Here is a 15,246-nt window from a genome sequence, read left to right as displayed (position 1 = left end):
CAGGTAAGGAAAGGACATGGAGGAGTGGGAGGAGATACCCTAGACAGCAGCCAGTCATTTTAAAGATTATCTAGAAGCTAGAACCTTCCTCATCCCCTCCCTATATAAACTGGCTTGGGGTTGTCTCCTCTGGGAGACAGCCCTGATTGGTCAGTATGGGGCTTGAGGCTGACGGAATAAAGTTCAGTTTTGCTTTACTCCAATTGTGTTATCTCATCTTTGACTCTGGTCCCTAACACTAGAAAGTCTGTTTTCTGTGGTTATATTTGGGAGGGGGGCATTGGGGCCATACCCAGCAACACTCAGAGCTTACTCTTAGCTCTGTGTTCAAGAGAACATAATTCTGGCACTGTCTTTCTGGCTCAAATCCATGCATATGTATGGTACACACATTACTCTCTCGGATCACATGTTCTGGGAGAATTACTATGTCTTCTAGGAAGACAGGAAGACCTATGAAGAAAAAAACCAAGATTTTGTGCCATATTAACTTGCCAATCATGTGGCTGAGCTACCTCATATATGATGTTCCAGATTCATCAGCTCTCAGATGACTTAAAAATCCCCAGCTAGGGGCCGGAAAGATAGCATGGAGGTAGGGCATTTGCCTTTCATGCAGGTCATTAGTTCGAATCCCGGCATCCCATATAGTCCCCCCAAGTTCATCCCATATGGTTCCCCCGAGCCTGCCAGGATTTCTGAGTGTGGAGCCAGGAGCGCTGTTGGTGTGATCCCAAAACCAAACAAAAAAACAAAAAACTTCCCAGCTAAACTACTCTTGACTCCCATAGAAATGGCCAAAACCAATATATAATAAAAAAAAAAAAGTTTTGGGCCCAAGCAGTGGCGCAGCGGTAGGGCTTTTGCCTTGCACGTGGTTGATCCAGGATGGACCTCGGTTCTATCCCAGGCATACCATATGGTCCCCCAAGTCAGGAGCGATTTTTGAGCGCATAGCCAGGAGTAACCTCCTGAGCATCATAGGTGTGGTCCAAAACAAATAAACAAAAAATAGTTTTATGCTACTAAGTTTGGGGTAATTTATGCTGCACTATTGAATCAAGATTTAAATACTGATGATAATGAATTTGAAATAAATTATCCCAGGATCAGAGCTAGACAGGGATGCAGGCAATTGCCCTTGCATATGGTCTATCCTGGTCCAACATACCCATTACCAATGGTTCCCTGAGTTTTGCTGGGAGTGACTAGTGAGTACAGAGCTGAAAGTAGCCCCCAAGCACCAATGGGTGTGGCCTAAGCCTCCCAAATCCAAAAAGAGAGAGATTGATTATGGGGTCTAGCGCAGAAAGAAGAGCCAAAAGAGAGGAATAGACTTGGAAAACTGGGAAACTGCAAGCTGATACCACTGAAGTTGAAGAACAGGTTTGGTGAGAGTGAAGGAGCAAGAAATCTGGAATTAAAGAAAGCTTTGTTTGGAACTTGCATATCTAGATTACTGAATTCCCGAGAATAAAGTATAGGGTGTGTCACACAAGTATGGTTGAATAGCAGAGATATAGAGAGTTTTTTTTTTTTTTTTTTTTTTTTGCCTTTCTGGTGTGTAGAAGGGTAGTGTGAACAATAAAATTAACTGATAGAAGAGGATGGTTTAAAAATCTCCCCCCAGGAGTGATGGAGGGTTGAATGGCAATTGTATGGCTTGATGATGGAGTGGTTAGTCTGAAACTAGCAACCATAAAAATGACAAACTTCATTGCTGGCTCGATATATTAAAGCTGGAAGGTTGAGGAAGTGTGAAGGAAAAATTCCACTAGAGAAGCTTTAAAGAAAGCCTTAGACTTAAGAAAAACCTGATTGTAGACAAAAGAGGTGATATCCACCAGGGATAAGATTAGGTAAGCAAAAACTTTCTTTGCCTTAGTTTTGTCTTGCTTAGTGAAAAGCTGGAACTTCATTTCAAATGGCAATCGGAAGCCTCTGGAAATTTGTACTTCAATTAAGCTGATGAGCTTGGCATTCACCAGGAAAGTAGAGCCAGAGATTGGCTGCACCAAGTAAGGTGTGCAGAGACTTTCTTCGAGAGAGAGAGAGAGAGTGAGTGAGAGAGAGAGAGAGAGAGGAGAGAGAGAGAGATGAGAGAGAGAGAGAGAGAGAGAGAGAGAGAGGCAGAGAGAGAGAGAGAGAGTGAGAGAGAGAGAGAGAGGAGAAGAGAGAGAGAGAGATGAGAGAGAGAGAGAGAGAGAGAGATAGAGAGAGAGAGAGAGAGAGTGGAGAGAGAGAGGAGAGAGAGAGCTGGGAATATCCTCCCACACAAGCAAAACACTCACTAAGGTGTGCAGAGACTTTCTTCGAGAGAGAGAGAGATAGAGAGAGAAGAGAGAGGAGAGAGATGAGAGAGAGAGAGAGAGATAGAGAGAGAGAGAGAGAGAGAGAGAGAGAGCTGGGAATATCCTCCACACAAGCAAAACACTCACTAGCAGCCCATTAGTACAATGCCTTTTTTTAAAAAAATTTATTTAGGAGCCTGAAGGACACACTCTAGGGATATTCAGTCCAGATGTGTGGACCTGAGGAGCACATGGTGGTGGTCCAGCAATGGTGGTAATGGGGACCACCAAGGCAATTCTAATGGTGCTCAGGTCTCTACCTTGCTCATCTGGCACTGCTTGGAGGTCATCCTGGTGCTAGGGATTAAATCTTGTGCCTCACATAGGCTAGGCAGGATGCTCAATTGCTGTAGTCACATCCCCAGATTCTATTCCATTACTTTGAATGTTACTGGTGTGATAATTCAAACCGCGGAAGTCCAAAATCTAAGGGACTGTGTGGTTTTCCTTTTTTTTTTTTCCTTGTGGATTTTGGGTCACACCTGGCAGCGCTCAGGGGAAACTCCTGGCTCCACACTCAGAAATTGCTCCTGGCAGGCATGGGGACCATATGGGAAGCCAGATTCGAACTGATGACCTTCTGCATGAAAGGCAAACGCCCTTACCTCCATGCTATCTCTCTCCGGCCCCAGAGACTGTGTGGTAGAGTGGAAAGAGCAGTAGTCCAAGTAGGCAAAGGAGGTGGCCCAAAGGGATAAATTCAAGTTTTCATACAGGTTCTAGGTTCATTTCCTGCCATTACATTGATCCTCCAAGCACTGCTGTATCTCAAAAACAATCAAACAAACAAAAACTCCAACACCCAAAACAAAAAACAAAGTTTCAGCAGCCTCTATATTAGAAAAGTTGCTTCTCATTCCAGTACTGCCCTAAAATGCCTGTAAAAACTCATTTGATTTCTTTGGACCTAAATTTTTTTCATTAGAAAGTGAATTTTTAAGGTTTTATTCATTTATGGGGCCGGGCGGTGGCGCTGGAGGTAAGGTGCCTGCCTTGCCTGCGCTAGCCTAGGACGGACCACGGTTCGATCCCCCGGCGTCCCATATGGTCCCCCAAGCCAGGAGCGACTTCTGAGCGCATAGCCAGGAGTAACCCCTGAGCGTCACCGGGTGTGGCCCAAAAACCAAAAAAAAAAAAAAAAAGGTTTTATTCATTTAAATTTGCTTCTCTATATAATATCTTAAAGCATAACAAATATTCTTATGATAATAGAAAAATCTACTATATGGCTACATTTTCATCATCATGGTCAAATCTACCATTTTGCTATACAGATCTACAAAACCAGAATGGTGAATATAGGCATCTTGAAGCTGTTTCATGACTGCTTAATCAATAGAAAGATGAAGTTTGAGAACAGTACTTCAATACATGTTCCTAAAATTATTAGTAGCAGGGCCCGGAGAGATAGCACAGTGGTGTTTGCCTTGCAAGCAGCTGATCCAGGACCAAAGGTGGTTGGTTCGAATCCCGGTGTCCCATATGGTCCCCCGTGCCTGCCAGGAGCTATTTCTGAGCAGATAGCCAGGAGCAACCCCTGAGCACTGCCGGGTGTGGCCCAAAAACCAAAAAAAAATAAAATAAAATAAAATTATTAGTAGCACCCACATTTGGGAAGCTTTTTTTTTTTTTTTTTTTTTTTTTTGGGTTTTTGGGTCACACCCGTTTGACGCTCAGGGGTTACTTCTGGCTAAGAGCTCAGAAATTGCCCCCTGGCTTGGGGGGGACCATATGGGACTGGGATGCTGGGGGATCGAACCTCTGTCCTTCCTTGGCTAGCGCTAGCAAGGCAGACACCTTTACCTCTAGCGCCACCTTCCCGGCCCCATGGGAAACTTTTTTTTTTCTCACATTATTGTGAATATATATATATTTTTTTATTTAAACACCTTGATTACATACATGATTGTGTTTGGGTTTCAGTCATGTAAAGAACACCACCCATCACCAGTGCAACATTACCATCACTAATGTCCCAAGTCTCCCTCCTCCCCACCCGACCCCCGCCTGTACTCTAAACAGGCTCTCCATTTCCCTCATACATTCTCATTATTAGGACAGTACAAAATGTAGTTATTTCTCTAACTAAACTCATCACTCTTTGTAGTGAGCTTCCTGAGGTGAGCTGGAACTTCCAGCTCTTTTCTCTTTTGTGTCTGAAAGTTATTATTACAAGAATGTCTTTCATTTTTCTTAAAACCCATAGATGAGTGAGACCATTCTGCGTTTCTCTCTCTCTCTCTCTCTCTGACTTATTTCACTCAGCATAATAGATTCTGTGTACATCCATGTATAGGAAAATTTCATGACTTCATCTCTCCTGACAGCTGCATAATATTCCATTGTGTATATGTACCACAGTTTCTTTAGCCATTCGTCTGTTGAAGGGCATCTTGGTTGTTTCCAGAGTCTTGCTATGGTAAATAGTGCTGCAATGAATATAGGTGTAAGGAAGGGGTTTTTTGTATTGTATTTTTGTGTTCCTAGGGTATATTCCTAGGAGTGGTATAGCTGGATCGTATGGGAGCTCGATTTCCAGTTTTTTGGAGGAATCTCCATATTGCTTTCCATAAAGGTTGAACCTTTTAAGCTTTAAATTTTCTTCTTTGGAAATAAGTGGAAGGGACTCTTATTTTATTATACATTTATTAGAGACCTTTTTATTTTGGTTTTGGTTTTTTGGGCCACATCCGCTGACGCTCAGTGGTTACTCTTGACTATGTGCTCAGAAATCGCTCCTGGCTCAGGGGACCATATGGGACGCTGTGGAAGATCGAACCGCGAGGTCTGTCCTAGGTCAGCTGTGTGCAAGGCAAACACCAAACCGCTGCGCCACCACTCCGGCCCCAGAGACCAATTTTTGGGGGGTTACACCTGGCAGTAATTAGGGTTTACTGCTGGCTTTGTACTCGGGGATCACTTATGACATACTTTGGAGGCCCATACAGGATGTTGAAGATCAGACCTGGGTCTGTAGCAAGCAAGGCAAGCGCCTTAACCACTGTTGGTGAACAGTTTTGGAAATACATAGTAGTTGATGATCGTACAACACTACATATGAAAATGACAATGAATGACACACTAAAAGGATTTAAGTGGTAAATTTTATGTTTTATGTGCATAGTAAAACCCACAATATTTTAAAATTAGTTATATCTAGGGCTACAGAGACAGCACAGTAGGTAATGTGCTTTCCTTTGCAGGCAGCCAATCTGAGTTCAATCTGTGGCAGCTCATGGTCTCTTGATCACTGGGCTTTGAGTAAGTTACAAAACCTTAAAAAAGAAAAGAAAGAAATCCTGTTACACTATACACAAAAGGCAATTCAAAACATACGAAAGGATCCAATGTTAAACCTAATCCATAAAATGCATCAAGGAAAACATAGGAAGAAATCTCCATAATGCTAGCTTCAGAGTTGACTTCAGTGATTCAGCTTCAATGGCAAACCAAGCAAAAACACACAAAAAAATAAGACTACATCAAAATAAAAAGCTCCTGTACTACAAAAGAAACCATAAAAAGGGCCAAGAGGTTGCAGTTCATGTTTTTGCATGTACACCTATTAAAGAAGTACAGAGAACAAAGTGTTCATCACTGCTGGATATTAGGAAAATAAAAACTGAAATTATAGTTAAGATAAAATATCAAATAATGATATTACCTAAATTAAAAAGGCCTGGAGGGGCCACGGAGATAGTGCAATGGGTTAGGTGCTTGCCTTGCATGTACCTAGTCCAAATTCAATCTCTAATGCCACATATGGTCCTCCAAACCTACCAGAAGAGAACCCTGAGCACAGAACCAAAAGTGAGCACTAAGCACTGCCAGGTATAGCCCAAAAGCAGAAACAAATTTCTAAAAGGCCTGGAAATAACCAAAGCTAGTATGAATTGGTGAAAAAGGAACCCATATCCACTTCATGAAATATAATCTGGCTTGATCTATAGGATAAACAGTACAGACTTCTCAAAAAATTAAAAATAGAACTTCCATGTGTTTTAGTATTTCCACTCCTTGGCAACTCTCCCAAGAATACAAAATCACTAACTGAAAATTATGCACACCTATGTTCATCAGCCAAGATCAGAAAAACAACTTAAGTTTCTAACAACATACAAGGGGATAAAGAAATTGTAGGGCCACAGTGCTAGTACAGTGGTTAGGGTGCTTGCCTTAGCTGACCTAGTTTGATACCTGGTACCACATCCAGTCCCCTAAGCATTGTAAAGAGCCCTGAGCACAACCCGGTGTGGCATGGTCCTCTTCCTTAAATAAGTGCTGGGGATTGAATCCTGGGTTACAGCAGACAAAGCCCTATGCAATGATTTCCTAGTCCAGGACAAACTTCTCTAGGGTCAAGACTAATCTTAAAGAAGAAAATATGATGTTGGGACCATCTAGAAATATGGAGTAGTTAAAAGGATGGGTAAGGCAATTTGGCTGCAGAAGACATAGTATAGCTAGGAAGAAAGAGACGCTTGTGGTAGGTTATAGGCAATTAATGACAGAGCATCAAATTCATTTAATGAAACACTGGATCTCTAGACCCATACAAACCAATTTTGTATTTTAGTAAAATCTTCAGCTGGTTCCTATTAAAGTTTAAGAGCCACAGCAGATCTGGGGTTGACTCAGAACGCAAGCCGCTTAGGTTTAAATCTTGGCTTTACCATTTACTTAGAATGTACAACTTCAGGCAAACTATTTCACCCTATTCTATGCTTCATTTTCCTCATTTGTCATTTGGGCTACTACTTCACCAAGTTGTTATATGCACTATGTGAAATGGCTTAGAACAATATTTGACAGAGTAAGGTCAAGGATCTCTCTTGATTTATGCTACCTATTATGGCCAGGGTTGTTTTATAAGCACCTTGCCTTTCCCACTTCTTAATCACCTTTTGTCATTTATACAAAAGATAAAAGCAGAAGACTTGGAATTACAAAAGCCCAGCTCCCTTTAGTTACTCTGAATTCTTGAATATTTTTCTTATTGACAGTACAAGAACAGTATTGACTACCAGTCTCACTGATATTCTGTGAGGTATCAAAGAGTATGTTAAACTATAGCTTAATTAAAAATGTCATGTGAGGGGCAGGAGAGATAGCATGGAGGTAGGGCATTTGCCTTGCATGCAGAAGCACGGTGGTTCAAATACCGGCATCCCATATGGTCCCCCGAGCCTGCCAGGAGTGATTTTTGAGTGTAGAGTCAGGAGGAACCCCTGAGTGCTGCTGGGTGTGACCTCCCCCCAAAAAGTCACCTGTTTTAAAATTGTCAGCAGTTTTACTTTTGGATATCTATCCCCGGGACACCAAAGCATTAATTCAAAAGAATGCATGCACACCAGTATTTATTGCAGCACTTGGTACAATAGCTAAGAGTTGGAATCAACCTAGTTATCCAACAATAAATGAGTGGATCATGAAGATATGATACACATATACAATGAAATATTACATAACTAAGGAATGATTCAAATATACAATTCACTGCAACATAGGTAGAACTGGAATATACCATGTTAAATGAAGCCAGAAGGATAAAGGATATGGCTTATATGTGGTATTTAGAATAACTTCAGGAAGGAATGCTGTGATTCAAATGGGGGTTGTTCAGGACACTCATGGTCCTAGAATACAGCAAAAAGGAAAGAAACAGAGTGAAGGAGGAGAAAGATGTGAAATAACGGGGGACAAGGATACAGGGGATTCAATCACATTGGGGCTGTTAAGGAAGGACAGAACTAAATATCCAAACCATGGAGTCAACAACACTGAAATTTTAAGACCTAAGCTTTAACAACCAAATTTTAAAGTGTGCCTGTTATAATAGCAGATTGCAGGTGGTGTGGGATGAGAGGGAGAAACAGGATAGATACTGGGAACATAGGTAGAGGGATGTTGACACCGGTTGTGGGATTGGTATGTATGTTTAAAAACTATGTCTAAAAATCAACTATGAATAACTTTGAAAATCTCACTTATGGAACAGAGTGATAATGAAAGGGTTAAGATACATGCAAAAGTAAATAATAATTATGTCATCTACCACATCTGGAGAGATATTACAGGGATAAAGGAGTCTTAGAAACTCAGGTTTGAACTGGACACCACAGTGTTGGCTCAGGAATAACATCAGGGCATCTACCATCCAAGTTCAGGCAATATACTAATTTAGTGGGAAAGAGATTAAAAAAATCCACTGTTCCATTTTACAATTTACTTGAGATGGGCTTGAGTTTCAACAATAATTTCCTTGCATCTCAAGAGTATTTTAGCTACATGGCAAATTGCATTAGAAATTTGTTTTTGTTTTTGGGTCACACCCGGCAGTGCTCAGGGGTTACTCCTGGCTCTATGCTCAGAAATTGCTCCTGGCAGGCATGGGGGACCATATGGGATGCTGGGATTTGAACCGATGACCTTCTGCATGAAAGGCAAATACCTTACCTCCATGCTATCTCTCCGGCCCCAACATTAGAAATTTTAATGCTGCTATATTCTTTTCCTAAAGCTCCACTGAAGAGCACAGATAGTTTTACATGTTCTTAATTATAGTGGCCCACACTTCACAAATACCCTTTTTTCTAAGTTGTGTATCACATTATCCTAGGGTAGCATTAACTCCCCCCACTTTTTTTTGAAGGTTGGGGGTAATCTGACAGTGATCAGTGCTTATTCCTGGTAAGATTGAGAGAACATAGGTGGTGCCAAGGATCAATCCAAGATTGGCCACATAAAAAGCAAGGGCTTTATCCATGATACTATTTCTCTGGTCCCAGAATCAATCTCTTTATAAAAGACATCTTTAATATCAGAAAATCCCCCTTTACAACAGCAGGATCACTACCATATAAAGATGTTCATCATTAATAATTATCACCGAAATGAAAATTAAAACAAGGGGATGTCACTTGAAATAGCTCATATAAACAAACAAACAAACAAGTTGCTGTACTGTAGAGGGTTCTGAAAAGACTGCTCACGGTACTGTGGGGGGAACCCCAAATAGGAGCATCCTTTGGAAAATGCATAAAGACAAAGCAGTTATAGATCCAGCAAAACTACTTCCCTCTCACATCTAAGTTCATGAAAACATGAAGAGAAAAACCCACTGATAGTAGTACAGCAGGTAGGTGTTCAACTTAAACGTGGCCATTGGGGTTCCATCCCCCGAGACCACATATGAATCCCCTGAATACTACCAGGATTAATTCCTGAATGCAGGACCAAGAGTAACCCCTAAGCTCATGGATTTTGGTCTCCTCCCCTCCTCTTCAAACGATTGGAAAACATATCTACTACAAAATTCTAGTTAGCAATTAAAAAAAAAAGAAATATTTCCATGTAAAGAACTCAAGAAAGAGACTTATACAAAGTCAAAGATTAAATAAAACATTGAATGACTTCAGCTAGAAAAATCAATGGGCAGATGAGTGAAAATGAGTAGTTAAGGTTACCTGACAGGAGTAGAAGAGAGAGGTGAATGGTCGTCGTAAGTAGATAAAAACTGTGCCCAGGTTACAAAATCAATAGGGCAGTACCGGCAGGCAGGGATTCAAATTCAAAATCTGAATTCAGAATTTAAGTCAGAATGTTTGCCTTGCATGTGGGAGCCCCTAGATTCTTTGGTTAAAATACTCCCACAAAAACCTCGAAAACAAAACAAAAGCCAACAACAAAATAGATAAAAGATAGGATCCAAACTATGTTTCTTTTCATTGTCCTTCCTCGAACCACTACTATGTGTAAGCTAAGTACTTGTGAGATGATGCACACAAGAATAAAATGTAGTTTCAAGCTCCACGTTATGTTGAAGATGTTGGGTGTATGGCTTTGGCTTGAATAAAATCAATTCTATAATGAATGGAACAGAACTCAAATAGATGACTTGTGAATACACACTAAATGGTCTCAAAACCAAAACCACCTCTTCTGATTTGACTATCTTAACCACATTTTATTTTCCAAGATTCTATTAGGGGAGGGCTCGCAGGAACTTGCTTCAATCATTCCAGACACTGCTTTTTGTTTTACGATCGCAAGGAATATACCAAGGCCCTTTGTTCAATTTTAGCAAAATTGGGGGTGACAAGCATTCCCCAAAGCATGTGGCTGGGTGTAAAAGAGAACAAAGGCCGAGGAGGGACCCCATCACACTGGGCTGGGGTGAATGGGAATCCTCTAAAGACAGATCACTTTTTGCCTTTGACAGAGCAAGATCATCACCCACTCCCACTTATACGTGGAGACCCCAAGTGCAGAACCCCGGAGAGCCATTCCTCTACTTGCAACTCAGCAACACCCAGCTTTGGGCTAAAGGCAACTGAGAGCTCAATCCACTAAGTCGGTTCCATTTCTCTTTCCGCCAGTAGCTTCAGGAGTGTTGGGAGGCGGCTGTTATCACTCCCGGGGGTGGCTCCCAAGACTCTGAGGAATCCGATGCTTATCTTCCTCCACGCCTCAGGCACCATACTGGTTTCCTTACATCCCCGGACATCACCTAGTCCTAGAGGAAAGGTCGCCAGTAAGCCAACAGCTCCAGGTGCCGGCGCCATTTTTATCCCTTAGGCGTGACGCCTCTCCCTTACGGAGAGGGCGCCAGTCGATTGGCCGAGGGAGGGCGACAGCGAGAGGCGCGCGAAGCCGCAAAAACTACAAATCCCAGCCTTCCTCGCGCAGCCGTCCCGGAGAGAGTTAGAAGTTGGAACTACAACTCCCAGCACTCCTTGCGCAGACCTCTCCTTTCCTTTCCAAACGCGAAAGCGGGACGGGGGCAAACGACGGGGGCCTCGTAGGGTCCTTTCTCAGAAAGGCGGGAAAGGCGAACTACATTTCCCGACAGCCTGCGCGCGTTCGCGCCTGCGCCTTGAGGCCTGTCGCCATCTTGCCCCCTTCGGAGGCACACCGCAAACAAACCCCAATTCCTGGTGTCTCTCCCTTAGTCTTGGCGGAGGAGCCTTTTAGATGAGCCCCGAAAGGCCGGGCAGGTGGGTGACTCTCAGGCCAGGTGCTTGGAACAAAATGGCAGGTTCAGCTAGGTTGGAAGAGCCCCTTGCGGGGAAGGCATCCGGAGCCGGATTTTTTTGGGGGCGCCCCAGCCCCATCCTCCGTTCCGTTGTCTGCTCAGGGGGATACTGGGGGCCCCCAGGGTGGGCTTGAGCGGGAGAAGCGGGTGTCGGGGGTGAGCCGGGGTCCCGGGCTCGAGCCCCGGGAGCTCGCGGGGAGTCCCGAGCATCTATCAGCTGGACCGTCCGCGCGCCTCCCCGCCGCTCTCCGCGGTCCTCCCGGTGCGCTGGGAGGGCGCGCGGGGTGCTGCTTCTCGGGGGGCTCCGGGCATCGGGCTGGGGACCCGGGGGCTGGGGTGGAGGGCTTGACTGACATCGGGGCGGCGGGCTCGGCTCTCGGTGCTGCTCGGCGGGGGCGGGGCGCCGGCCTCTGCTCTGACACTTGAGCCGGGGGAGCCCCGGAGGCTGCTGCTGGCCCAGGTGGGGGGCCCGGGACGGGACGCCCCGGGATCGGGATGCAGTGACGTGGTGGTGCTGCTGCTTCTGCTGCTATTATTGCTAGCTTGGGCCTCGGGCTCTCCTCGCCCGGCTGGTCGGGAGGCGGGGACTGGTGGGTTGGCTGCTTGGTTGGTTGGTTGGAGGGAGCAGCCGGCGGATTCCTTGGGGTTCGGCCCCCCTCTTTCTCCTCCCCTCTCCTTTTCTTTATGTCATTCTGCCCCTGGCGCGCTGTCTGTCCGCTTTTCTCCCACCCCCGGCCCGGGCTGGGTTCTTGAACTGAGTGAGTGAGAGAGAGAGAGAGAGAGAGAGGACGCTGGGAAGTAGGGGCGTGGGGTTTGTTGGGGTAGCCTCTCCTCTCCTCTCCCCTGCCGGGCGGAGAATAGAAGTTCACCCCCAGTTCTCTGAACGATCGTGGTGGTGCTACAGCAATTCTTTTCTTTTTTTAGAGGTTTCGCACTCCTGGCTCCCTGTGCTCGGCCACTCTCTCTTGCGCGCGCTTCTTCATTCATTCTGCTCTCTAGCCAGTGTTTGTCCCTTTTATTTATGTTTTTTGCAAATCCGTGCTGCTGAGCTTTACCCCTCTCTACCCGCTGGGTGCAGATCAGGTACTGTGTCCGTGGCGGGTTATCTTTTTTTTTTTTAATCTTAAACATTTGCTCAGAGAATCCCCATTAGGAAGTAAGTCCCCAGCTATCTCGACCTTTGGGAAGTGATGGCTTTAGGACTATCGGGCCCAAGTTCATGCATTCATTGTTAGACTTGAGAAAGTCTTTACTTGGTTCTATTAGTCCTTATTAGCTCACGTCAAGATAAATTGATATATTTTTATCTCATATGATTCTTCTTTATTTGTTTTTTTTGGGGGGGGGGGTGCCAGTGCTCAGGGGTTACTCCTAGCTCCTGGCAGGCTCGGGGGAACCATATGGGATGCCGGGATTCGAACCACGGTCTTTCTGCATGCAAGGCAAGCGCCTTACCTCCATGCTATCTCTCGGCCCTTCATGTGATTCTTAAGAAGGAAAAGCCACAGAAGTCAAGGAACACCCAGGGTCATCCAGGAAGCAGTAACAGTTTGTTAAAAAATAATATATCACCAGTCTCTGAAGGTTTCACATACCTTTATAATGAATTAGTAGTTCTTTTCTTTTTCTGGTGTGTAAAATTTTGCTCAGACCGTTATCCCCTAATTCATATGTCCCGTAAGTTGAAAACTGGAACTAGAACTTGGAGCACCTGACTTAAGCCTGAGGAGTTCTCTCTACTATTTTGGGCTGGATTAGTCAGCTCTCCAAACAGGAGCATTCACCAGTAGTTGGACAATGCAGTAGTGAAATGCGGTGGGGAGATGGTCTTATTGGACTGACTTGGTAGGCCAGGTTACTTCCCTTTTGAATGTTCTTTAGTAATTTGATTTTCTGGTTTTGTTTTGGTAGGAAAGACAAGCTCTTTGGGGCTACCAAAACGAAGCAGCAATGCCTGTTGTGTGGCCAACCCTTTTGGATCTCAGCAGGGATGAATGCAAAAGAATTCTTCGAAAATTGGGTATGCTTTTAATGTGATGTCTTATGCCTCTATTAATTTTCTCTTTCAGGTAGGTGGTTTGCATGGGTATCATTTCTCATGCTGAATAAGAAATTCTTTATAGGTATACGCTCCTGTTATTTCCTTAGTGCTGAATACTAGCTTAAGAGTTCTGGTGCTGAAGCAGTGGCGCAAGTGGGTAGGGCGTCTGACTCATGCGCTAACCTAGGACAGATTGGTTCGATCTCCCAGCATCCTATATGGTCCCCCAAGCCAGGAGTGATTTCTGAGCGCATAGCCAGGAGTAACCCCTGAGAATCACCTGGTGTGGCCCAAAAGAACAAAAACAAAACAAAACAAAAAAGAGTTCTTTTTTTTGTTTGTTTGTTTTAGAGTGATACTGCATAGTTCTTGGGGTTTGCTCCTGGATGTCTTGCTCGGGATGTCTCCTGTTGGCTCTTGAGGAACCGTAATTCCTTGCACATGCAGGGCGCAAGACAAAACCTCTGGCCTCAGCTAAGGAGGGGTGCTGGGCTCTTCTGTTTCTTACATTTAAAGCTTCTTAATCCTCATTCAAACTGAAAAGGGAGGTTATTTCTTGGTCTCTATTTTACTGATGACATAACTGAAGCTTAGAACTCAGGGTAATGCCAGTAGTTAAGTCATAGCATCAGAATTTTAACTCAAGAAATGTGATTCTAGTTTCACTTGGTTTAGTTCATTTATTTTGGGCCACACTCAGCAGGACTTGGCCTCTGACAGGTGCTGGAGGAAAGGTGGTGTTGGGGATATGTGGACCTCCTGCATGTAAAGCACACACTTAGCTGTTGAGCTATCTGCCTTTTTCTGTTCTTTTCTCTTCCAACTCACTTTACTTTTAAATTTCATTGATGAATAATTGTGTTATATTTCTGAATTGTAAATTAATGAAACCTATTCTATTTTCTCAGATTATTATTATTTTTGGGGGGGGGGGTTTCGGGCCACACCCATTTGATGCTCAGGGGTTACTCCTGGCTAAGCACTCAGAAATTGCCCCAGGCTTGGGGGGACCATATGGGATGCCAGGGGATCGAACTGCGGTCGCGATCTTTCCTTGGCTAGCGCTTGCAAGGCAGACACCTTACCTCTAGCGCCACCTTGCCTGCTCCATCTCAGATTATATTTTACTGTCAGTAATACATTATCCTTATGCTTGTTAGAAGTTATTTAGTGTAGCCTTTCTCAATCCTCTAGGGACTGAACTAAGTCCTAATGCTGACATACTTCTATAATATGAACTAAATTAAGAAGTTAGTTCTAGGCATCTAAGAAGTTACTAGTTATTTACTATCTTTGGGAAAAATTGAGAAAAAGAATTACTTAAAATTTCTGGGCTGAGGAGATAGCTCAAAGTATATGTATATTTTGCATTTGGGAGAACCAAATTTGACCTCTAGAATCACATGGTCCTGAGCATTGCCAGACCCTGAGCACCACTGTGTTTCCCACCTAGTCCTCAAAGTTTTTGTATTTTGTGGTTCAAATGCGGATTCTTAGTTGAGATATTCTGCATTAGATTGTAGATTAGATCCAAAAAAGGAGTTTTTGTTGTTTAATTTACCACTGTTCTCTCAAGGTACTAGTAGATGCTTAATACATAAGAAGTAATTTGAAAAAGAATGTAAAAAAAAAATGTAAAAAAAAAGAATTACTACAGTATGTATTTTTTTTTCTTTTGTTTTTGTTTTTGGGCTGTACTTGGCTGTGTGCAAGGTTTACACACTTCTGACTATGTGCTCAGGGATCACTCTGACTGTACTCTGGGAACATATGTGTCATATGCAAGATAAGCTCCTCAATCCCCTTTTATAACATCTCAC

At 43.7% G+C, this 15,246-nt stretch overlaps 1 protein-coding gene across 1 annotated transcript in view; it reads left to right on the top strand.

Annotated features, from left to right (window-relative positions):
• Positions 1 to 11,260: 11,260 nt before the first annotated feature.
• EMSY (EMSY transcriptional repressor, BRCA2 interacting) overlaps positions 11,261 to 15,246 on the top strand; it is a 99,985-nt gene continuing 95,999 nt past the window's right edge. Inside the window, exons 1-2 of the mRNA XM_049780251.1 lie at positions 11,261 to 11,347; positions 13,297 to 13,405. Coding sequence (XP_049636208.1) covers positions 13,336 to 13,405 — 70 coding nt within the window. The 5' untranslated portion in view covers positions 11,261 to 11,347; positions 13,297 to 13,335. The remainder of the gene's footprint in view (positions 11,348 to 13,296; positions 13,406 to 15,246) is intronic.

The sequence above is a fragment of the Suncus etruscus genome, chromosome 9, assembly GCF_024139225.1.
Source record: "Suncus etruscus isolate mSunEtr1 chromosome 9, mSunEtr1.pri.cur, whole genome shotgun sequence".
Classification (NCBI taxonomy): domain Eukaryota; kingdom Metazoa; phylum Chordata; class Mammalia; order Eulipotyphla; family Soricidae; genus Suncus; species Suncus etruscus.
Note: the sequence above shows the minus strand (reverse complement) of the source record. Positions and strands in the feature narration are given on the sequence as shown.